The sequence below is a fragment of the Aptenodytes forsteri genome, unplaced genomic scaffold, assembly GCF_000699145.1.
Source record: "Aptenodytes forsteri isolate BGI_AS27 unplaced genomic scaffold, ASM69914v1 Scaffold84, whole genome shotgun sequence".
Taxonomy (NCBI): domain Eukaryota; kingdom Metazoa; phylum Chordata; class Aves; order Sphenisciformes; family Spheniscidae; genus Aptenodytes; species Aptenodytes forsteri.
Window position 1 is genome coordinate 4,026,720 of NW_008795492.1, and position 24,341 is coordinate 4,051,060.

At 38.5% G+C, this 24,341-nt stretch overlaps 1 protein-coding gene across 1 annotated transcript in view; it reads left to right on the forward strand.

Moving 5' to 3' along the window:
* The window catches only part of LOC103900922, a 120,721-nt gene that overhangs the window by 65,782 nt on the left and 30,598 nt on the right, over positions 1–24,341 (forward strand). Inside the window, exons 37-56 of the mRNA XM_009281706.1 lie at positions 233–426; positions 1,118–1,420; positions 2,208–2,437; positions 3,480–3,641; positions 4,440–4,517; positions 5,830–6,186; positions 6,773–7,129; positions 8,198–8,548; positions 10,493–10,624; positions 11,549–11,698; positions 12,179–12,295; positions 14,020–14,193; positions 14,902–15,109; positions 16,369–16,535; positions 17,910–18,022; positions 19,097–19,178; positions 19,797–19,934; positions 20,664–20,826; positions 22,649–22,770; positions 24,196–24,336. Of these exons, the coding sequence (XP_009279981.1) occupies positions 233–426; positions 1,118–1,420; positions 2,208–2,437; positions 3,480–3,641; positions 4,440–4,517; positions 5,830–6,186; positions 6,773–7,129; positions 8,198–8,548; positions 10,493–10,624; positions 11,549–11,698; positions 12,179–12,295; positions 14,020–14,193; positions 14,902–15,109; positions 16,369–16,535; positions 17,910–18,022; positions 19,097–19,178; positions 19,797–19,934; positions 20,664–20,826; positions 22,649–22,770; positions 24,196–24,336 (3,739 nt within the window). The remainder of the gene's footprint in view (positions 1–232; positions 427–1,117; positions 1,421–2,207; positions 2,438–3,479; positions 3,642–4,439; positions 4,518–5,829; positions 6,187–6,772; positions 7,130–8,197; positions 8,549–10,492; positions 10,625–11,548; positions 11,699–12,178; positions 12,296–14,019; positions 14,194–14,901; positions 15,110–16,368; positions 16,536–17,909; positions 18,023–19,096; positions 19,179–19,796; positions 19,935–20,663; positions 20,827–22,648; positions 22,771–24,195; positions 24,337–24,341) is intronic.

Below are 24,341 nucleotides of genomic sequence, written 5' to 3' on the forward strand. Positions count from 1 at the left end.
CTTGTCCAGGTCCCTCTGGATGGCATCCCGTCCCTCTGGCATGTCAACCACACCACTCAGCTTGGTGTCATCTGCAAACTTGCTGAGGGTGCACTCGATCCCACTGTCTGTGTCATTGGTGAAGATACTAAACAGTACCGGTCCCAGTATGGACCCCTGTGGGAGGCCACTCGTCACCAATCTCCATCTGGACATTGAGCCTTACTGGCAATTTTTATCTCTGTCTTTTTAGACTTTTGCTATCTTCTGAGATGAAGCTTAATGAAAATAGGCTTCACGTGGATTTCATGGGAGCCAGGGAGCAGAAAGTTGGTTTTGTTTTGTCCCTAAATGGAAGAGTCCAACACACATTTGCTGGATTAAAGGCCATACCTCATCTTCTTTCTCTGAATGGATTACTGAAGTGCAAAAACAACATTCACGATGGTACTTTTTTACTTTGTGTTTTGCTACTAAGTCTGTAGCTATCCAAGGAAACATCTTAATTTTAATGTATTCCTTACTGAACTGCACATAATGCAGAAGAGAGTATTTAGCATGCAAAATGAACCATTGGTTATTCGGTTGAAACTACTTTTTAGTGAACTAACATAGTTTGACAATTTTCATATTTTCATTGACTGAAGGAAATAGTGGGTGGCATCTTTCCTACACAGGTCTTCTGAAATGTGGGGGAGAGGGGACTGACTTGAGGCCCTTACTCTTTTGAATGGCTGCATGGGTTGGAGTAGTCAGTGCAGAGCTCCAGAGGGATTGTTTAGCCTGTAGCTTTTGCGATAGTTCATAGTCCCTCTGTAAATTTTCCTTGAGAAGGCAGTGCAGTGTAGTCCATGGCCTAAAGGCACAAGCAGCTTGGTGAGTAAAAAGAAACAGCTGCCAGAAATACTATTATGTAATTTGTTTTAAACACAGACACTTCTACTAGTAGAGAAACTCTCTCTCAACGATAAAACAATTCATTCTCTGGATTAGGCTAAAGTATCTATTATAATAAATGGAAATTCTTTTACTTCCTCCTGGTATTAAATTAATGGTTAATTTATATGTTGCTTATCAAATCCTGGTTATTTCTGTCCCAAAGGACTCTCTCCACAGTAATAATTTCTGCCTGTTACAGGTAACATTAACGTGATGATCAACAAAATTCTGTATGGACTCCATCTCAGGAACAGAAATGTGTTTGGGAATACCACCGTACACAATATCACTTTTGCTGTGTTTCAGAATGCCAGTCAGGCAATCCCAATGGAGGCAAAACTGAAAGGACACCTGGAGCTGAGTAAAGAGATGAAAAGGGGGCTAGCTAGCTTCCAGGTGGATGAGAAAGCCCTTTCTGTAGATTTTTCCAATGTCATGAGTCATGGGCACAGCAGAGTCCATGGGACTTTCACACATAATATCAGCTTTTTAAAAAATGCAGGTATGAAGAAAATTCTGACTTGATGGTGTGGTGTAACAAGGTGTCAAGGTGAATTTATCTAAATGAGTGCAGACCAGCGGAAATAGATGAGTTGCATTTGCTAACACCAGAATAAAATGTGATCTGGTCTCAGCAACATTCTTTCTAATATTGTTGAGAAAATACAATAAAATGGATACAAAACTATTTAAAAACTCTTTGATCTACTTCAGAGTAAATTATTTCTCTCTTGTACATCTGTATTCCTGCATGCTGATCAGTTCCTCTAAGCATATTTTTATGCCGGTTTTGATTTGGACCAGAATTGAAACATTAAAAGGCATTTAATAAAACACACTGAAGACTAAAATACGCCAGTGTTTTTTCCTAAGCAAAACCAAGGATTTTCATGAACTGATGTTATCAATAATTTTGAATGGGTAAATTGCCTTTGTCCCTTTGGACTGAAAAAATCTGTTTTGAAACTTTCTAACCACTGACTACTGGAGTTGGACACAACACCCATTGATAGATATCCTGTATTAAGAAAAGAAAAATCCTTGACTTCCAAAATGCATGACACAATTTAACAATCCTTTTCTAATATGATTTTCATATGGTAGGTAATGTCCTTTCTTACTATAAATATCAGTAAGTGCAGCTAACTGGATGATCGCACTTTAAAAAAAGGTCTGCCTTTTCTTATGAAAAGCTATAGAAGGCTTCTCTTAATCTGTAATACATCTTTTCTGTATTTTACAATGACAACCCAGTATTGTGTTGATTTTGCTTCTTTCCCTGTCAATAGGATTGCCCTTGGATGGCATTCTTACTGCCATGTGTGATCATGGCACAAGAAATCACACCATTACTATAGCCCTACAGAGTGGCAGTGAAAGTATTATGGCCGTGTTTGGAGGTCAAAGACTGTCCACAGAGCCTCCTAAATCTCAGCTATCTGTGAGTTTAAAGCACAACATCTCAACGATAAAGAAACATGGGATCCCTTTTATTGTGGAAGCTGCTGGCTATTATGAGGTAAGAAGAGTTCTGCCTGTGATTATTTAATTTCTGGCAGAACCATTTCTAATAACTGTAGGTTATTCCTGTGTACTTTATTCCAAAAGCACCTGCATTTTTGAGATGTACTAAATTACTGTGTGAAAGAAAGGTGTTTTCTGGCTTCTTGTCATATTGTGTACCTGTCATCTGAAGTCTTGGAGCTGAATCTAGACTAAATGAGATGCTACATTCAGTTCTCATTTAAGTGAAGTGCTTTGCTGCATAAGAACAGCAGTCTTGTCCAATTTTATTTTTCCCCTGTAAATGTGGACAGGCAGGCCTAATGTATGTAGCCATCAGGTAAGTGTCAGTGAGCCTAGGTACTGCATCGCATCTGGTACTAGATTGAACTAGTTCTGATGTCATCCTTTGGATGTCCGCTAAAGAGGGGAAGAGTGTTTAGCATGGCTTTCCATTTGGAAATCTCTACCCACAGAAGCATCACAGATCATGTTTCCTGGTACAGTATTACTTGGCCACTCTTCTCTCTATCTGCATTTCTGCTATAGATCTGTAAACAACCTATAGCTCTTTTGCATCTCAAACTATCCTTCTATAAAAGAAGGGTTCAAATATTTTGCTTGTTCTAACATATGCTGGAAGGCTCAAGTCACCAACATACTAACATTTGTGGTGGGTTCAGCCACTGTGATACAGTGAGACACAGAGGCGTGCGAAGGAAGAAGTCTATACAGTTCCCCTTGCCCTGCTTACTAGTAGTTTCACTGCTTTAATCGTGTATGCCTTAGAACTCAGATCCTCCAGGGTACTGAATGCTCTCAACACATTTTGAAGCCAGAAGGAATTATTGGTACACAGCATTCAGAAAGTCTAGCATAATGGGAAAATTTCCATTTGAAATGAAGCCACTGATGAATTTGCGCTTTTATTTTACCAGTGCTGCTGCCCTGACACAGGCTGTGACGTTTAAGCATGGTGAAACAGACTCTGCCTTTGCCAGTTGTTGCTGGGATGTTGTTGTTTGTTTCTTCCATGATTTGGTTTCTTTTGCGCATAGAATTTCACCAAAAGGATTGCTGCAGGGATAACAACCACCGTGGAGATGGAACAGCTCAAAATTGAGATAGAGAAGAAAACCACTGGCAGTGCTATGGAAATTTCTCTTTCACTTCACCATGATGTGGGAGGACTGATTGACATTGTTCCACATGTACTAGAGGTTAGCAGAAATCCTGCTATATAGTATATTTGGTGTAGCTTTCTGCTGTGCATTCTCAACTGTTCAAATTTACCACTTGAGAGCAAGCTAGCAGGTCAGAAGGGAGAGAGATTTTTGTCAAACAAGGCCAGTACAGAACGCCTAAAAATGCTTAGCCATAAAGAGCAGGTTTTCAAGATGTGGTGGGTAACAAAACATGTATGTCATGAAACTGGAGTAGGTGCTTGCCCAGGCACAATAATGTGCAGTCCCAGCTTTTCCATCTTGCTAAAGCAGGGTTTGCAGGTGGATCACATGGCTGTTTGTGGGTGCAGTGATATTGACAGCAGAGTGGATAATAATGGCAGTAGTTTTCATACAGCCAACAGCACTCCCCAAGGACTTCACTTTCTGCAACGGGGGGCACAGCTGATGGCATTTGAAACACTGAAAGTCTACTTGTGACAGTGGTATTTTCTATGCCAAACATCAGAAATACCACTATCTCCTGTAGAAATCAAAAGCCAGAGTATCAAAAATAGTTCTGTCTAGCAAGTAACAGTTTCCTACTGTTCGAAGATATTCTTCTGTATCTATGCTGATAATATTTTGGCATGAAAATGCAAGATTAGAGAGGCATGATTTAGCCTCAGATTGACTAAACTATTTCTCTTTTTGAAAATTATCTCTAACCTTTAATCTTAAAGCTATGTTTTAGTATCTTCATCCTGAAGACGGCTTTTTAGCTCGCTCCTTTGTATTTTAGTCCTCTCTGCTTTTCTTCATGCTCTGAATGCGCTTTGTTAATAATGCCAACAGGTTGCTTGCAGTGGAGAATCTGCTAACAAACAACTTTCCGGCCTTTGCAGTGGAGCAATTGCATTTCATCATTTTGAGGTACTAGCTTCATTTATAAACTCTGCTGTCAACAGCATACTGTCTTAACTACCACTGAGGGAATCTAAGTACTGGAAGGTGTCAGAGATGTAGAAAGAGATTTGAGTTAGCTGGAAGTTTTGCACACACTCTCAGATATTTCACTCCCTTAATATGCACAGATTCAAACAGATCAGATTACTTCTCCATCAAAAACTGTACAAGTCCATGGGGAAGGTTGCACTCAATTTCACCATCATGCAGTGGATTGTTTATTCTGAATCAGAATTGTCAACAAACTTGCATTCAAGTGATACAGGTTTACGTCTTTAGTGCATAGCTGTGCACCAAGTGCAGAATACAAAGTAGAGGTAAGGGATGTTTATGGGCCCAACAGGTGCAATTTTAAAGGCGATATTCCTGTGTCCTGCAGCAAACAATCAAGTTGTGCTGCTTCAGAGCTCAGTGCAAGAGCTTGCACCTAGCAGAAAAACTACTATCATGAGATAAAAGGTGTGTGCCAGGCAAAAGGCAAGAGTCACATTCATGTTTCTAGCTGGTCTCCAAACTGTATCTTCTGTCAGTTAGAACTGAACTCAGTATAAATGGTCTTGTTCTCTTATTGAGCAGCCAACCTGATATGAACCGGACAAGGGAGCATAGGAGGCACAAGCTGAGAATTTCATGGTTTACTTCTTACTCTATTCTCTGCTCTTTCTAGCTAACCATTTGTGAAAGTGCCTGTGGCTCTTGAGCTGTTCGAGAAAGATACACCTCATAATCTAACATATTCTTAAGAACGTGTTAAAAATGTCACCTGTGAGTGACATTACAGAAGATTACGTTTCTCCCTAGACAGACAGTAATCACAGTGACTCTGATTCCCATGTATGTTCTAATGCCAAAAAAGACAAATGCATTTCAGTTCCTCCCTCATTTAACATGGGTACAATCTGCGTAACACTGATCACTCCTGCTAAGGTCTGAGGGGAATTGAACGCATTCTTACATTGCTAGAACTCTATTTACTTATAGTAAAAACAGAAGTGATGATAGTAGAAGCAATAGTCGTTGATTTTTCTGGTATTAGTAATTGTTTTAATGGAGTTGTGGAGTTGGTTTTTTTTCCTGTTATTTTTGTTATGGAACTCTAAAATAAAGATTTTGGACCATCTCTCCATTTGTTTAGGCATTTATAAATATGTAGGACGAATACAAAATGGTGTCAGGGTAGTAGGGAAATAGTTCTCTTTTAGTAACATGAGCATTTAAAAACAGTATATGGCCTGACAGGAAAACAAACTTGACAACAGTTTTTCCCGTAATTTTTTAGGCTCCAGCAAGAGTTTCACTGAATGGGTCAGTGTTTACCAGCAACTTTACTGTCATCTTCTTTGGACATGTTTCTTTTCATGACATGTTTGCCTGCCTGCAACTCCATGCCACCACTACCATCCAGCCTCGTTTGGAAATCGACTTCCAGCATTCTTTGCCTTTGCTTCAGTCTCTGGGAATTGCCAGAGAGAACCAAGTGAAGGTGTCAGCCGTGAGAAGTGACAAGTATAAGGGCATGCTTGGTATTGTCCTTGGGCCTTGCAGTTTAAAAGCTGATGGAGAAGTGAGCCTGGCAAGCAATGAAACAGATACAGAATGGGTACTTACTTTTAGAAACAAGTGCGTCAGTCTAGAGGTAAGCCTAGATTGTTTTCTGTATGGCATTATAGTCTGTGTATTTCAGATCATTATGAGTCACAGAGATCTGTCTCTTGACACTATTATTTATGGAAAGGACAGTTTTGGTCGTTAAAGTTGTTCTGGCAGAGCAACGAGTCAGAGCACTTGCAGAGGGAGTGTATTTGAAGATGAGAATTTGGAGTAATACAATGGTAGATGTTACTGCTGTTGCCATAAAATAGTTGCTTACTAATAGCTTTTTAGTTAAAATAAACTCTTGTCCTAGAATCTAATGAAAAGTATGTCCTTTCTGTTTGAAATTTTGGAGGTTTTCTTTGGGGTTATGAACTACTTCTTCTACAGTACTTATGAAAAGATTGTTGTAGGATTTTTTTTCCCCATACCATTTATTCTTGGTTTCTTTTTCTTTTGTTTCACAGAGAAATTTCTGATTTCTCTGTGAAACAAGCTGTCTTGTACGGTCCTTTCCAAAAGCATATTGGTTCAGAAAGAAGAAATGTTTCCTCATTAATTAGAAACAAATTAGGAAGACAGTTGCTTTACTTTGTGTGCTTTAAATAGTATAATCTTTTCTGTTGCAGAGGATGGGATTGCCTCATGCTGTAGCCTTTGGGGGCTCATTTCAACAGAACATCTGCAACGTTGGCTTGTTAATGAACCTCCAGTGTGACGGCAGAACAGTTGATGTGCAGATAGACACTTCCTGCGAACACGAATATACACTCCAAGGGATGCTCAGGCATTCAGTTCACTGGCTGAGTCAGCTTGGGCTGCCTTTTGAAAACTCTGTCCTGTTATCTGCAGCCACAGACTCCACCACCGAGGGCATTTTGCTGCTGCAGGCTGGCAAATGCAAACTTAAGGCTAGAGGAGACCTCTCTATTCAGAATAAAGCTGAGTGGACGCTAGAAATGGAAACAGAGTGTCAGCTTCTGCAGGTAGCTCTTGGAGGCTTTTAAAGAGAGATTTGGGATCAAATGCAGGGCCATATAGGGTTTTAGCTAAAATAACAATGTTTGAGTGTTAGAAAGCCACTCCAAAGACACACCTATCTTACAGCATTAGGCAAAGAAAGTGTGTAATGTATCCTGTTCATAGGTGTTCTCCGTAGACTGAGATTAGTTCGGTCTCTGCTGCTTGTTGCCTTTGCACACCGACACTGCCCTCTAAGGCTGAACAGCAGTTTTAGTTTGAACTGTTTGTCAAAAAATATATTCTCTGGTCTGTCTTTTTTATCAAAGTAGAAGTTGTGAAATTTCCTTGGCTTTTCCATCTAGCCTCACGGACTACATTAGAAAGAATGTCTATTGCAAATTTAGGGGTTATTTCCAGATGTTCATAGGCATTTATGTTTTGCTTTTAACTCCTCAGTTTTAACTTCTTCAACTACAAAGCAGCAACATAAAAACAAAAATGACAAGAAAGTGTGTGTTATCCGTAGTGAAGAGGGAACGAAAACTACTTAAAATGTTAAAAATAGTAGAATTTTCAGTGTTTTTAAAAATACTTTGAAAGAATGTGAGGGAACATTTCATTTGGGATGTTGCACAAGACAAGCTTGAAGTTTTAGTATTAAAAAAAAAATCCTTATAACACTAGATGCAAGAATGTCCGTTAGGCCTATTATTTTTGTGGGTTAGTTTGTTTTAAAATTGAGATTGGTCTGGTCTGAATGAAACAGAGGATGTTCAGTAAACTTTGCCACTCTGAAGAATTAGGCATTTTGTATTTTTGTAAATGTAAAACTTCATATAAACACAGAAGTTGTAAATTCTGCAGGGCAGTCCTAAAATCTTCTGTCAGATCTTACTCAGGCAAAATTACCATCTCACTGTTGGGAGGGAGAAAAATGGCAGCGCAGAGATTGTAGGTTTTGTCTCTGATATTGTAGCATAAAATCTCCTTTGTCGTATGCTAAAGGGAGAAGAAAAAAGACTCAATACTGACTTGTCTTAAAGTGTATGTATAATCCAAAGGATTTTTTTTTTTTTTTTGTATCTTGATAGGATCTCAGTATTCCAATGCAGTCACGGCTTACAGGATCTATTCAGAAGGACAACTGCCAAGCAGAACTTCTCTGTGTCCTTGAAACAGACGGCAAGACTGCCCGTCTTGAAGTGAGAGCAGAGTGCAAGCCAAAGATTACACTGGAAATTCAGTTCAGGCATGACCTCCCTCAACTGAAGGAAATCCCAAGGGAAAATAAGCTGTCCATCACTGCACGAAAACAATTAAAATATCATATTGGAATAGGAATGAAATGGGGTGCTTGTGAGCTTCAAATGAACGGGGACTTCTACCCTGAAAAGAAGCTTCAGTGGAAAATGTTTATAGAAAACAAATGCCAAACAATTCAGGTATTGGAAGGAATATTTTGCTTTACTTTTGAGTTTATACATCTAAACCAAGATCTTTGCACCTACTAAAGTCAAAAGAAGATAGTCTAATGATTTCAACGGTAGCAGAGAAACAAGAAAAACGTTCTCTACTTTTAATGTTACATCTTACTTTTGGAGCCAGTCATTCACTGTATTTTTATATGGTATAAACTAAATTTTCTATGAATCAGTACCTACAGATAATGGACTTGCTTGTACTAGCTCTGATGTATTTTTTTAAAAAGCATGGTTGAGAAATCTGCAGACTTTTAATCTTCAGAAATACTGAGTATTCAAAGTTGTTTTTGGCTTTATCAGCAATTACAGTTTCTCAGCAGTTTGACAACCAAACTCTGAAATAGTTTAAAAATACATAAAGTAAATAGATAATCTTCAGAAAATTTTCGCTCAGCTTTACAGAAAATGGAAATTGCTTACAATCTGATATGTAATATATGAAAACCATTGTGGAGAGCGCACAGAGTGAAAAAGCCAGCGTTAAACAGCAGTTATGATTTCCTGTAAGACCTCAGTTGAGAAATATTTTGAGGAATTTAGTTGAAAAACAAACAGTGCCATTTTGAACAAGCTGGTTTGGACTGACCTGGTGAGCCATTTCTCTGTGGTAATTCTTGCAAATGCTGGCCATATAATTGTCCCTGAGCTGAACCTTAACCATTTACAGTGTCCGACTGGGCACCACCAAATCACACCTCCTGTTTCGTTAATGAGATTTAACTCCTGGGTTTGGTGGGACTCTCACTATAGACTCTGAGTCTGAACAGCAACTAGTAGGATAAGAAAAAAAGTAGTTTCTTCGCTGAAAAGATTTAGCCAGTAGAAAAATACAGTGAAAACTGGAGTTCTGTGGAAGATGATCACTCCATATCACACGAATATGCCATTATTTGCAGTACGGTCTCGTTTCTATACAAAGCAAAGGAAGTGAAGCCCTGTCTCTGGGACAGTCGACCTGGTTGGCATCAGATGTCCTGGGAATCCCCATCTCTGAAGGAGTCCACAGTATCGTTGCCTGGGAGGAGCTGTGTGAGCTGGGGAGCAAGGCAGCTTTCAGAGCTTCCCAAGTAAAGAAAGGCGGTGTGCTGTGACCTCTCTCAGCTAGTTAGCATGACACGCTGAGCTCCTTTTGATGGAGGACTGAAAAATGGCACTTTTTCCTTCAATTCTTGCCCAGTAGTTTGTTTTCCTAGGACAGACCGTTGTAGGTAGGTGGAGGGGGAGAAATTCTGCAGCAGGATTTCCTGAAGTAGTAGTTCTAAATTTAGCTGGATTACGCACTGACTTTTCTTACTGAAAATTTGTATTGCTATTGGAAATCCCAGTATCATGGCGCTTGGCCTCTCACAGATCCCACCAGTCAGTGCTATATAGGCAGGAATGGAAAGGACAGAAGTGTATGGAAAGTTTGAGAGAGGTTATCACAGAATGATCTGTGGATTCAATATGCAAGTCAGGGTAAATCTGAATGTGCAAAGATGACGTTCATTTGCCCTCTTCCAAAAACAGAGCTGCCGTAATAAACCTATGTATACTGTCTGGTTTCACCGGATTTATGGATGCTTTGGGCCACTGGAGCAATGCCAAGCATAGAAAATTAACTGACTTTTCACTTAGGCAGGAAGAGCTGCCACGTTGTCCTGTGTTCTATTTATGCTGGCTCACTTATCAAAAATATGTCAGACATCTTCAAAATGAAAAAGGCAAAATGTATAAAATGTAATAAAAAGCTGTCAAGATTTCTGAAACATCCTATGGATATGCTGCCTGATATACTAGACTTACAGCTAGGTGCTATTAGAGCTACTTATTAGGAATAAAAAGTTTCAGGTGTATAGTGTATCTGTGGGGGAGTGTAAAAGTGGTCAATTTTTTTAATTTTTTTTTTTTTTTTTGCTTGTACAGGATCTTGGAGCACCAGTAAAAATTGACAGTTCAGGCTATGTTTTGATGGATAAAATGAACCTAGATTCACAGACATTGATCACTGTTGATGGAAGTAAATTACAAGGACTCCTTATACTAAAAGTCACTGATGTAAGTATCCTGCAGACTGTTAGACTGCATGTACAAAGTACTGAGTCACATATTCTAAACTATTTTATTGGGAACAAATAGTCAAGCTTTAGTAATAAATGCCAGAATAAAAATAAAATCTTTGGAAATCTGGCACCTGTAATGTGCAGTAAAACAGATGTATGAGATAATAGGATACAGGTTGTGGCACTTTCTGAATCATTTCCTTGTTATGCTCTTTGGGTGTATATATTTTATTTTTTTATATTGTACTACTTGACGTTCCTTGTATTATATAGCAAATATGATAAGACATGCAAACCCACAAATGCTGATCTCATTCCAGATATACAACAGGTACTCCAATATAACACTCTTCATTCATCATGAAAGTATATAGAAATGCACAAGAAGATGATTGCGATTTATAGAGTGATCACTGTGATTTACATTGCAAAATAATAGGCAGTGATTAATTGAGACGCTGCTGTTTGTTTCTTCAGTAAGACAACACAAGAAAGGCTGTGAATCTCTTGCTTTCCTGTTGACAATTACAAGTTTAGCTTCTTTTGTCATCAGTGCAGGAAAGTAGAGAGCACACAGAGAGAAGTATCTTCCTTTTGATTATTCACTTCCTTGCCATAACTGGTAATTTCTGCGTATTTCTGTGCTGTAGAAAAACAGATAGCTAGCGGGAGTTTTTTGCCACCAGAGAGAAGCATTTACACCTTCTTCCCTCTTAGCTGAAATGTATATTTTTTTATCCTGTTAGGCTTGATTTTTTTCTTTTTCCCAGTGTAACTTCCCTAAGTTCAGTGCAATTGGTTTTAATTAGTATTAAATGTAGGACAGACAGATTTGCTAAATTTCTGTTTCGAGCTGTGTATTGCAGCAAGCTTTGGGTTCTACACATGCTTTGCTATATAAACTGTGAAATATTAACAGGAAAGACAAGAGTTGGACGCAGTGCTGACCCATAACATTCAAGGAGCTGCTGACATTGGCATTCCTATGAGGATGTTAGTTGATGTGATATCAGAAAAAACCAGCGACTTCTATAAAAGACGTACTCACTTCTGTGTGAACAGCAAGCAAGTAAGTGTCTCCTCCGTATTAGTAAGATGTGAAGTAGAGGTTAAAGTGAGCTAATTGATTTGGTAAATACTGTTTTTCCATTTGAAATAGCTGTGCATGAGGCCCTTATAGGAATACTCTGCAGGGACTGGTTTGGTTTTAAAGGCCTTAATTAAATGAAGGCAGTATCTTTCAGCCACTCCTTCTGTGCAATCCCTTCTAGCAACAAATTTGACATCAGCAATGATCCATGACTCCCATTTGCAAACTGTATCAAATCTTTCTTATCAGGTATCTTCATTTGGTGCAGCATATTCCCTATTACAGGACGAAGTTGTGACTTATAAAAAAATTAGACAATTCTTTACCACAAATTTTTCATATTTTTCATAATTTTACTCTCGTGTGTAATTAGTACAATAATTCCAATTAATCAGAGCAGTCTCAATATCAGAGATGTGCCACAGTTAACTTTTGTCGTATTTTATTTGGACTGAACAGATTACAGAAGAACTGAGCTTTGTCCAGAAGTCGGATGTTGTGTCTCTTAACAACAAACTTACTCATAACATAGAGGCATTGAAGACTTTGCAAATAGAAGACAGGATTGAGTTGCAGGTGAGTTGTCAGACAATGACAGGGGAGACATGAATCCAGCCTGGAATCATGCCATGATGGAAGCAGTAGCTGTAGAAGTCAGATGGCAAAGAACAGAGGGTGTAGATGTGACTTTGTGCATTTGCTGTTTAGGTGAAAGTTTTGTCTCTCTGTCAAGGAGGGTAGAATTTTACTCATTCAGTTGTTAACTTTGGCATCTTTATCATCTTTTCTATTCTGTTATGCCATCTTGCATAAGATCATAGCAGATTTCAAAGTTGCTTCATAATACTGCTTCACTTAAAAGTCAAGATTTAATCAGGAGAAAAAGCTTATTGCTACAGAACATAGCCGAAGTGGAGCAAACCACAAACATAAACGATCTACCTAATGTCGCAGGTACAAGTGGGAAAGATTGTTCTCAACATTTTAAAATACAATCTAACCTTCAATAAAGTATCCTTCAGAATTAAGGTGTCTGTGTTGTCACACCACCTCAGCTTTCATTCTCATTTATAATTATTTCTAGACCCAGTGCTTTTCTTTACCTGTACTCTACTTAAGTTGGGCCTTGCTTACCTTTAATTCAGTTGCCAGAGAGAGCAGCAGTGTCTACTGTCCTTCAATATGTAAGTTGAAGTATGGTGGAGTATTCATCATGAAAGTGCATCGCAGGATGTGCGAACTGTTAATTTTTTGTGCAAAATGAATGGTCTGGGACATTTGAAGTCTGTACCTGTGCATACAAGGACTATTTTGGAAAGAGCTGGGATAAGATGAGGCAGAGAAGTGTGGTGGTGGTAAAATGAAATGTCACTGTAATGGACAGGTAACAAATCAGTCACTTTCTTGCCATGCAGATTGTAGTCCTGAGTTCTGTAAGCCATCAGAAGCGAAAGGAAGTTGGGGAAGGTGCTATCTGTCTAGGTGGAGCATGGAGATGGAAAAGCACATTGCTGCTTACGCTCCTGATGGAATAAAATTTTCCTGAATTTGGATATTGTCCCAATATACATGGGTCATACTGCCTGCTTCTGTTTTAAAGACGTTTATCTTTTCGTTTTCTCCCTCCTCCCTCTCCTTCCTGCTCTCTTTCTCTCTGTTCCCCCCACCCACCCCGTAAAGTTCAGGGTGGAGGGGAGTCCAGATGCTCACTTTGTTCTTAAGGGGAGTCCAGAAGCTCAGTTGATTCTCGAGGGATTGGGAGAATAGCTTGCTGGACCAGAACTTTTCATAGGAATAGGAGATTGGCTCCCAATGTGTGAACAGCCCAAGCCACAGCTGAGCTTGCAGCATGCACTGCACAAGGAGGGCAGTGCATTTTAGCTCATATGCCTAGTCTGTCTGATAGATCTACAGTGTGCCTTGTATAGACTAGACAGGGGTGAGTACTGATATGATTTCACGGTTTACATTCCAAATGGTATTTTCCTCCCAGACTGATTACCTGGCATATTTTTTTATCCGAGATACACAAGCCTACAGCACAACACTTACTCTTTATTAATCTTGTAACTGCTTGAATAGGGTTAAGGCATGTCCATACTGGAGAATACATGTTAAAATGTTGAATTTAAAAATAAAAGGGACATCTGTAACTATGTTGTGTTACAAAATTATACAAGATTAATTTTTCTGACACATCTTTGAGATGATACTGCTTGAACCGAAGAAAGAACCCTGACTAACAGGAGCTTTACCTTTTACAAAGCTGCCTTTTCACAATTTACCTTTGTTGCACACAGGCTATCTTGAACCTGAAAGTGATCAAGAGCTTTAGTATGAAGGTGCATTATGGTGCTCACCTAACAGTTCTTGAAGGACAAATCCAGGAGTTTGAAATAAGTACCAACATAACTGGGAATTTCCATCATACTTGGCCATGGCTGCTACAAGCCGGAGTCCTATCATCTTTACAGGTAGTTCCCTTTTTCTTTTTTTTTTCCCTTTAAAATTATTGTCCTAATTATAAAGTAATAGCCCATGGCTTGAATGAAAACTACTGTTTTGTAAGGTACAGGATGGAAGCTGAGATTTTCTGATATTTAAAAACTATGGATGGCTAAAACCTGAACTACTGAAATAGAAAATTTCTTTTTGACTGCTTTCTGGACCAGATTATTCCATTCTGATCAGTGTTAGTACAGTGTGTATTGTTGATATTGTAACTCTACAGGAGAATAGTTTCAGAACGTTGCATCGGGAATTGGAATATTGCTCCTATGTACTTTAATGGGAATTTTATATTTAACGAAGTACTACTTTAAGTGCCATTTTCAAGGAAGTGTTGGTGTACCTACTATCTAGTAAATATTGGCAATATGCGTGGATCAAGGATCCTTTCTATAAAGGGAGTCATGTTTTTGTGGGATAAAAGAGAACCTAGTGAGAATTTGACATAAATCAGTGAGGCTGCCATGGTTTGAAATTCATTCAGTTGGATGGACTTCATGCTGGAAAGTCATAGATGATTAATGAAAGGCTAAGATTTTTTTGTTAATGGATGGATTTTTGACATAAGTATAGACTAGAGAGAACTTTCTTTCACTTCCATTTGTCTTCTATTTTAAAATTAAATAGTATTTAAATGTTGTTTCAAAAACTTATATCTACATGTCACTGTTTAGATAGATGCTGTTTTTCGAGGGAGAAACACTACTCAAGAAAGATATATGCATGTTGCAGCTGGAGAAACATCAATCACATACATAATAAACTCCTATTATGTTGGTCACCAAGTGGATATCTTTTGCCAAAGTGTACACAGTAGCGAGGCACTGCAGGCATCTGGCTACCCTAAGGCAATCAACTTGATTCTCAGTTTTCAGAAATCAGGTAGGTACCTGGCATTCCTTGCAGCTTTCTTGTTATATAACATCTCTTTGAGGATGTTTCAACTATTCCTTCAATAGCTACAAACTGACTAAGATCTGCTGGTAGTACCTAAAAAGGAGCTTTTTCTTGTATGTAAGTAAAATTGTCATTCTTAAACTGCATCTGTTATTAGCTACATTACAACTGGTTTTTTAATTCCAGGAAAGATCTCATGTGGTACAACACCTGGTAAAACTGGTGATCCCCAAGATACTTAGCTGCATAAAATAAGAAACTGTCTTTTCCAATATTACACAAAGAACCTTGTTACAGAGCACAAAAAATGTGAATCAGGTGTAGTTTAAAGTGGGTTTTGAAAATAATTATGAATGGCTTTTGTTGTTTGACCTGTGGAGGGGAGACAGACCCATCCTGAATAAGCCAGTCTATCCCCAAAACCTGCCCTGACATAAATCCTATGTGCATATCCCTCAACTGGTGATTTACATTGTGGTCAAGTACCTTCAGTGCCCACATGGGAGTATATTCGTGTTAAAAAAAAACCTCAACAACTGTGAGAGCACCAAAGAGTAGGAATTATTGAGGTTAGCAGGTGCTGAATCAATACTAATGTTAGTGTCACCATCTCCTTTCACCCATTCTGAAAAAAGCAATAGGACAACAGGTGGCTTTCAGGACAGCCACCAGAGTGGTCACTGTATGATTGCATACATGTCTGTGATTTTTGTCTTCTCTGTAAAAAGTTTTGGGGTTTCACATCTCTCATTTTATCTCTTAGCAGTCTGTATTTTCTTTTTCAAATATGAAAAGCTGGTAGGAAAGTGGGGGAAAGGTCTTTAAGTCGTGTTGTTTGAGCAGTGGTGTTCTGCTGTAGCTGGAACTGCGGGAGTCACTAGAGGTCAAAACAGCTCAGAGCTCTTCTCTAGAAATGGCTACCACCTGCCAAGTGCTACAGTTGGCTGTATAAGCTAGTCAGCTCTAGCTGTGAAAACGCATTACTGTTGGGAACTGACTTGTCACTTAACACTTGTACGTGGGTATACAAGCTCTGTTAACTCAAGACTTTGTATGTTCAAGGACATCCAAAAAACTCTGCACTTCTCCAACCACAGGCCGAAGCTCTTGTCATCCTGAATGGATGACTTTGTCATGATGAATGTCTTAACCCACAAGCTGGCTGGATTCATTTTATGCAGGCAGTACTGAAATTCCTTGAAAATGAGCCCTCAAAATGTCACTATTTTGTTCTTGCTATTTAGAAAACAAAGCCAAGACTATCTGTGAAATCCAATATGACGAGAAAGATATAGCTGTGACTATGGATGTTGACACAGACTTTCAACTCTATGGTATATTTGAATTCATGGCAGAGGTGAAGCATTCAATATCACTTCTCCATCATCTGGGACTTCCCTTCTTTCTTAAGGTAATAAACCATAGATCTTCTGTGGTGCTTTGATTAGACTGTCATCTGAGTTACACTAGCATGAATCCAGAGCACTTCCAGTGGCCTCAGTGAAATTACTCCAGGTTTATACAAGTGCAGAGGGGTGACTTGGCCCAGTTTATCTGAATCCTTGTTTAGCTTAAGTACACAGCTAATGATCTGTTTCCAAGGAAACTCAGCAGGTACCTGAAATCCCTGATTTCAGGATTAATCATTTCAGGAAGACACTCATTTACTGTCAGTTCCTAGCTGATACAGCTTAACTAAAGTAGAAGGGACTTTTGGTAGAAAACAGCTGTCCTTCATACCTAGAGAATTCCTTGGCTTGGTTAAACCATTTGTAGCATAGATACCTAAAATGTTTCAGTGTTTGATAAACAGAAATAGATTTGTATTCCAAACTACCTGATAGGATCAACAAAGGCTGTACCTGTTCATCCCTTGGGAGAAAGAAGTTTTAGTTGAAATGTCTCCTTCCATTTTGGAAGGTAGTACACAGAATAGCACATCCAAGTCATCCATCACTTTCTCTTCAAAAAAGAGGATATGTAGCTAGGATACAAGATTAAAGGTAGACTTTTCTGAAAATAAATGTTAGAGCAATATTAAACCTGCATATTAAGTGTCAGTGTTTCAGGTGAATATTTAATGCCAACATTTTATTAAAAGGTATTAGGTATATCCCCTGCTTCTTCCCTCTGAATCTTTAGTGAAATGTCTTTTATCCTCTAAATGTTTGAGTGAAAAAAAGAAAAACAGAGATGCTAATTCTTTAGGTGCCTTATTCATGTATAAGGTATGAGTGTAATCATGGGACTTCAGAAATTACTGTTCCCACAGACTTCGGCAAACACAACATGTGTTGATATTTAAGTGTAGGAGACAGTGCTCATTTTCCCCAGAGGGATTCTTTAGCAGTTTCAGGATAAAGCTGTAGAGGAGGCACAGCTGTGGGAGGAAGAAAATACCCTGGAGTAAAATATTTGTGGAGCTCCGTCTGCTTCATCAAAAAAAGAAGGAAAGGCAGTTTCTTTACAGTATATGAAAAAGAAGAATGGAGGAGACACAAACAAGAACCAGTGGCTCTAGACTTGAACTGGATAAGGCTACATTGAAAGTAAGGCTAATGTTTGTCAATAGTGCAAATGAGTAGCTATGGAAACATACAGAAAAAAAAGACGACATCTCTTGATGCTTTTGGTTTAGGTCTAGAAAGCATCTAGAAGGCCCGTCTGGAAGGTAAACTTCAGTCAACATAATGGTTTTTAGTCAGTCAAGAGATTGTGCTCAGTTTAGGTGAACTGCTGGGTAGAAGCTATGGCGTGTGATTCGTTTATTTTCTTCTCCCCATAGATGACCATTCAAGAAGTCCTGACTGAAAATGAAATTGAAGGAGCTCTGAGGCTGACCTATGAACAAAACACAAACTTCTCCTTTACCGTCAGGAGGAAAAAAGACCTGCAAGGGTAAAAGGGTCATTTGGAGCACTGTAAAAATGTTATTAGGCCACTGTGTTTCCATGGAAAAAGTTACTTGTTTAGTCACCAAAGCACTGGTGAAATGGATAACAAATCTTTGATAAAGTGTGTAGCGACACCAAATAGTCTGTATACCTCAGGAAGGTTATGAAGGGCTGCAGAGAGTTTCCCCTCCTCACAGTTTGGGGCATGCTTGTCTTTTTGCCTGCCCCCACAGCATCAAAGTAGCAGACAGTGAAATAATCCAGAAAACTCCAGGTCTGAGCCAGACAAATACTTAAAAATACACCCTAACTTGATGTAACTTTAAATCGTATTAAATCGTTTTGGCATAGTTGAACCTTGTAAAATTATGAAGACTCAGTTTTCTAAGTTGATACCATTATGGCTGTATCTGCTGTGCTAATTTCTCTATTTTTTTCTGTCTTCTAAAAATTTTCAAAGTTCTTTAAAGAAATGAAGAATGAGTAGAATAATTCTTTACTTCAAAAGAGTCTGATAATCAGTGTCTAAACAGAAATATTTGGTATAGCATATAAACAAAACTTTAGGCTTTTGAAGGGTGTTTGAGAGGTGTAATATTTTCAGCCTTGGGGTATTTCAGATATTTCTTAAATTTCTAGCAAAAGACCTTTGCACTGAAAAGTCTTGTAAGTTCTGTTAAACTCTCTAATAATTGTAAATTCTAAGTCTGGAAACCATGACAATGCTTGCAAAGTCAGATTCCAAAATATCTATCTCATTTTTAAAAAGCTGATGCATTTACTATGGCTAGTAAATTACTAGCCAAAGTAATTTCTGATCCAGTGGGCCACGTTCTGTCTCTCGCATGCACACGCAGATTTTTTACTGAGGTCAGAGGTGGCACTGCTGTTTGGTCTCCTTTACCTTTGTATGAATGCATCAAAAAATGTGAGCTGGGTAGGTGTTCAGTGGAAGGTACTGCGATTTGTGACTCTAAAAGCTGTGGCAGAGTCAGAGATTACTCAGATGAACTTGTGCTGTCAGTGAGAGTGGACTTTCTGAAATATTGTTGAACAAAAGTACGTTTCTTCCCTTTAGTGAAGAGTTGAATGTAAAAGCACTCCAGACTCATCCCTTCTTTCTACAGTACTTCCCCAGTGCAGCAGAACTATCTTCTAAGGTAACTATCTGCAAGTTATCTGTCACATACATCGCTACAAATTAGACTTGTCTAATATTTTAGGAGTCAAGCTGCATTATTTCTAGTACTAGTATCTCTGACCTTTTTGTTGTTGTTGAGGATGTTCATGTTTTCAAAGATGCTAAGAATCCCAACCTACTGGAAAGCATTTATTCCATTTGACTCTGCTTCTGTGCATCTGCATTAATTATGACTTCTGGTAGACTCGTCTCAGGAACGTTTTTAATTATTCTGGCTACTAAGGAAAGAGAGACTGGGCAGAAAGCAGTTCTGGATATTGGCTGTTTGCAGTGCAGAAATACACAACAGCAAGGATAGGCAAGGAAGATGAATGGGGTCGTCAGGCAAATGCAGCACAGTTACTCCTCCTCACATAAAAACTAATTTCTTATGCGTGTTATTCAGTTTACACTATTTTGTAGCTGTGCCTTCTATAATGTGAACATAAGAGAAAATGACAAATCAGATCTCTCTTAGGACCTGAGGACCATAATATAACATACTGTGCGAAGAATGCGAGCACAATATTTAAGTTTATTTTGTCTCTCTCTATTTCTCTCTTTTTTTTTTTTTTTAATTTAATGGGAACTTGAAAAGGTAAATTATGACATGAGTGAAGCAAAAGGCAAACTCTACGTCAGGATGGAAAAAAAGGATTTCAATGTTACAGCTAAGCTAACTTTCACTGGAACCAGCTACACTAATGTCATTGAAATAATACAGACAATGTCCCAGGTTGGTATCATCAACTCAGATGGCAAAAGGCAAGCTGTGACTGGCCCTGTTTATGGAGTGTGGCATTCAGGATGCTGGCTGCCAAACAGTGAAGGTCAAATACAGCTCCAGCTGCTATGAAGTGTTTTGCCCTTGATTTCTCCAGTAGCATGAGCAAGCATTCGACTGTACATTAGTTGGGTGTCCAATGATATAAACTGTTGTTTGGTTTTATATTTGTTTGCTCCTATAGATGGAGCACATATATAGGATAAAAATAATATATTACAAACTGGCCAATTGCCAATTTTTATTATGCAGGTTCTGCACATATTTCTTTTTCTAAATAAGGAAGAAAAGATGTCACAAATAGATATTATTGTTTGTGCTATCTGCTGGATTTATTCTGTAATGGTCGTGCTCTTGATGTAAGAATTATTCAGTGAGATAAAAAAGAGAGAGAAAATCAAAATATATAATAAGAAAAGACTATTGTAAAGGGGATACTCAGTTGTTTATGTATGTTCCATTATGTGTGAAGGTGACTTACTTTAGAAATGAAGTCAAGTAGAAATGAGTAGTTGCTTATACAAAAGCAGTGGGCCTTAGCGTATTATTGTATTAGACCTTTTGTAACGACATTTCTAAAGCTAGATTCCATAGGACTTTACAGTATCAAAATTACATACTTAGGTTTTTAACTTTTCAGAGAACTTGGGATTTAATATGTTTCCCCTCTTTTATTTTTAGTTAAAAATTCTTCCAAGGCAGCTTGTGTTGATGATGGTTTACCAAAAAGGCAACAGAACACGTATGCTGAGGCACATTGCTCTGTGGGATGGCAAAGAGGTAAAGGTCACAGGCACTTACACTGGACTCTTCCCAAAGTTGCCTGGAGGTCATGACGTTCAGGGTAGGTTTCTCAAGTCTTTTGCCAGTGTTGATAGCAGACTATAAAATAAACTAAATCACATAAATCTGATTTCAAAATGCATATTCAAATGGTTTCAATCCGGGCCTTCTAAGATCTTATTTGCTTTAAAATCATGAGTTTGGCTGTTAGAAACGTCCACTTCAGAACACTATTTCTGCTTTGTGGATATGGAATGTAAAGCTTAAATAAACTTCAGTAGTGCCAGGAAAGAGTTTGGCCAGAGTGAAAAGTCATCAACAGATTAAAATGTCTACTGTTATTTTACAACAAATTTCAGAAGTGCTCTGGATTAAGTGAAACATTTGGTTTTATTTTTATATTTGCTTTTGAATATTTTAAATATTTAATGAAGAGCAAAGGAAACCTAGGAACTAGTTTTGGACAAGACACCATTTGTAAACAGAGAAGAGAGTTAAAGTATTGCAGCTACTTTCATTCCAGCCAAGGTTCTAGGATACTTAGCTGGGAGGTGGCTGACTGGGGTTCACATCTGCATTTGGTTTCATTCAGAGCAGTGATTTGAATGAGAAATCCAATGTGTGGGGTTGTCCCTCTCCTCTTCCTGATGGTTCTATTTTGAATAAAATAGTTCCATAGTTCTGTGCCAGTGAATGTTTCATTTTTTTCACAAACACAAACAACTTTGGTGGGAGACAGGGAGAATACATGTAGTATGAGCAGCAGTACACTCTGCAGCGTAGATCAGGGTCTTGGCTCTGTAATTTTATGACTTAAGGATCCAGTTGGAAAGTACTGGAAAAGAAACTTATGTATTTCCTTCCAGGAGGAGTCAAGGCGCTGAGGAGGAGCTTTATAGGATCTGTAGCCTTACCATGCTGTGAGGTTGCAACATGTGTGAGGTGTACACCTGGACTTGCTAGCCAGAAATGCTCCCGGCTCCACAAGTGCACATGTAGCTTGAGGAAGATTCAGCCTCAAAAACACAGTAATCCAGTGGTCAGAGTCACTCACTATGAAGTGGATACCTATATGCAAATCTCTCGCAGTTGAGAGAAGGAAAGGGTTTCGAGGTGACCCACATCTCAGATTTGTTCTTCAGTCACTGCACTAGAGGCATAAAGAGACACATCCCACAGATAACATTTTTTCTGAATGTTGCCCAAGTATCCCTTTGAATTTGGAGAGTAAAACCATTTCATTTTAAGTTCATTTTTGTTTATTTTTATGTTTTCTTCTTCCTTTGTATGTTTTTGTCCCTCCTGAATATAATTTTATTTTTGGTATTTTATTGTCACCCATTTCTGAGGCTTTTTTCAGAAACCGTAGTAAATTCTGTTACTTTACTACACTGGGTACTGCAGGGGAGCACTAGTCATGCTGGCCACTACCTTGAGGTGCTAAACCCTTATGTTGAGGCTATGTTATCTGAAAGTAGAGAAAATAACTGCACTTATTGTTTGAGAGTTGTAAGCTGTTCCTCTTCCAGTGTAAGGTCATCTCAGCTTCATAAAGATTACTTTCCTGGCTGTTCTTGCTGGAAGTTGCTTTGGGTGTATGTATCAATCTTTTGATTATTGCAGGTAATTACTGTTTTGCTGGTAAATAGAGGACTCTTGTTTTCCCTTACATTTCTTCATATTCAGCAGAAATCAGCACACTGAAGTCATTGTGGCTGTTGGGTAGGTGCATGTGCGTGTATGAGCAAAGACCATGTTTTCTCTGGGAACCAACTGTTGCCCTGCTACCTGTGGGAGTGTATGTCCTATGCCTTTTTCTTTATCAGAAAATGAACAGTCATGATTTGTGGTGGGGAAAACTTACTTGCTTTTTTCCCTTGTAGTGGAACTTTTCCATCCTCTCTCCATCCCTTTCCCACGGCATGCCAGGGTCAACTTATATGTGAAGCATTCGGCACACAGTCACCGGGATGATCTTACTGTCATTTGGAATGAGAAGGACCAGGTACAGAAGCCCGGAGCAAATAAATGTCAGGAGAATTACAAGAATATCAAGTGGTTCTTTTTTTTTTTAAAAAAAGAAAGGGTATTAAGCAAGCCAGGGAATGCAAGTAGGAGGCAAACTATTCTCCTTCTTCTATGTATAAAAGGCTATGACTATGAAAGATGAGCAGCCAATATTCTTGTTGGAAGCATTTTCAGGCCATACTATTTTTTTTGTTTGCAGTAACTCCACAGCTTGCCGCATAACCAAAGGCAATGAAATGCATGTGGTTCAAAGCCCTGGATAAAGGCCATTCCCAACACGCTCAAAGGCTCTAGGACAGCTTTTGAGAGTAGATGGAAAGAATAGCACAAACGTCATGTTTAAAGCAGCATAGTGGAAAAGAAATAAAATCTAAGACAAATGAGTAAGTGTGAGCATTAGTGTGAGGTTGAAAAGGATGAAGAACCTACCTGTTGCAGGGTTTACCTGTGCTATGTTTACCCACACAGAAGTGTGACACATACCCATGCTTAGCATTTTCAGCATTACTGATTCAATTGAAGCTCTTCTGTATTTCATTCTTTCATTCTCCTCTTTATTAGTGAGAATGACAGCTTTGGCACAGTTTAAACCAGTTTTTATTTTCTTAAAGTAAGCATTGTTTTTTAAAGCTATAAATAGTAAAAAAGACAGAACTAGGAGAACTTTGGTTAAGTTGATTTCCAAATGTGGTTAAATAGGGAAGCTTACTGACTTGCAACTAACTATGCCATCTTTATATGTGTGTCTGAAATACAGCACCTTGGCTGAGTATTACATTGTTTTCTGAATAAAGGAAAGATAAAAGACAATGTGTAAAATATGTTACCATACAGAAACATAAATGTGCCTGCAAAAAGAATTAGAACTTCTTAATTTCTTTAAAAAGTGCTAAAATTCCAAAATTTACTTTAGAAGTTGTATAGAGTGTATTTTTGTACTACTACTTAAATTACCACAACTATTTAAATGCCACCACTATTTAAATTGCCACAAAAATATTTTGCTCCCAGCAACATTACAGAATTTAGTTCCTGATTCTGCAAATGTTTTTTCTTGTGCTTCAACTTTGCAAGCTGCATCTAAGCACTCTGCGGCAGTGGAGCCTACAGTGCCTAAAGATGAGACCAAACTTAAGCCTCATCAAACTTAAGCATGGTTCATGATTTTAGTAAAATACAGAGAATAGTTTTACTTTCAGCTGTGCCATGTAGGAAATTCAAGTAGCAAGAATGTCCTCATTTGAACATTAATTTGCCTCACTACTTTAAAAAGGACTTTCTTACGCAGAAAATTCATCTGAGGAAAAGATACAGGGAAATCTTACTGGGTGTATGTTTGAGGTCAGTATGTGAGAGGTGTTTTATTTCACAAGTTCCTTTTACATCTGTTGATATGGATCAGGTATCAGTGTCATCTTCTCTGAAGTTTGGAAGAGACCGTACGAACTACAGAGCCACTGTTGCCCACCCGTTTAATTACACTCTGAAGCAACTGGAGGTCCATTCCCTGTCAGAAAGAAGAGGCAGAAAGTACAACCAGCAGGTGAG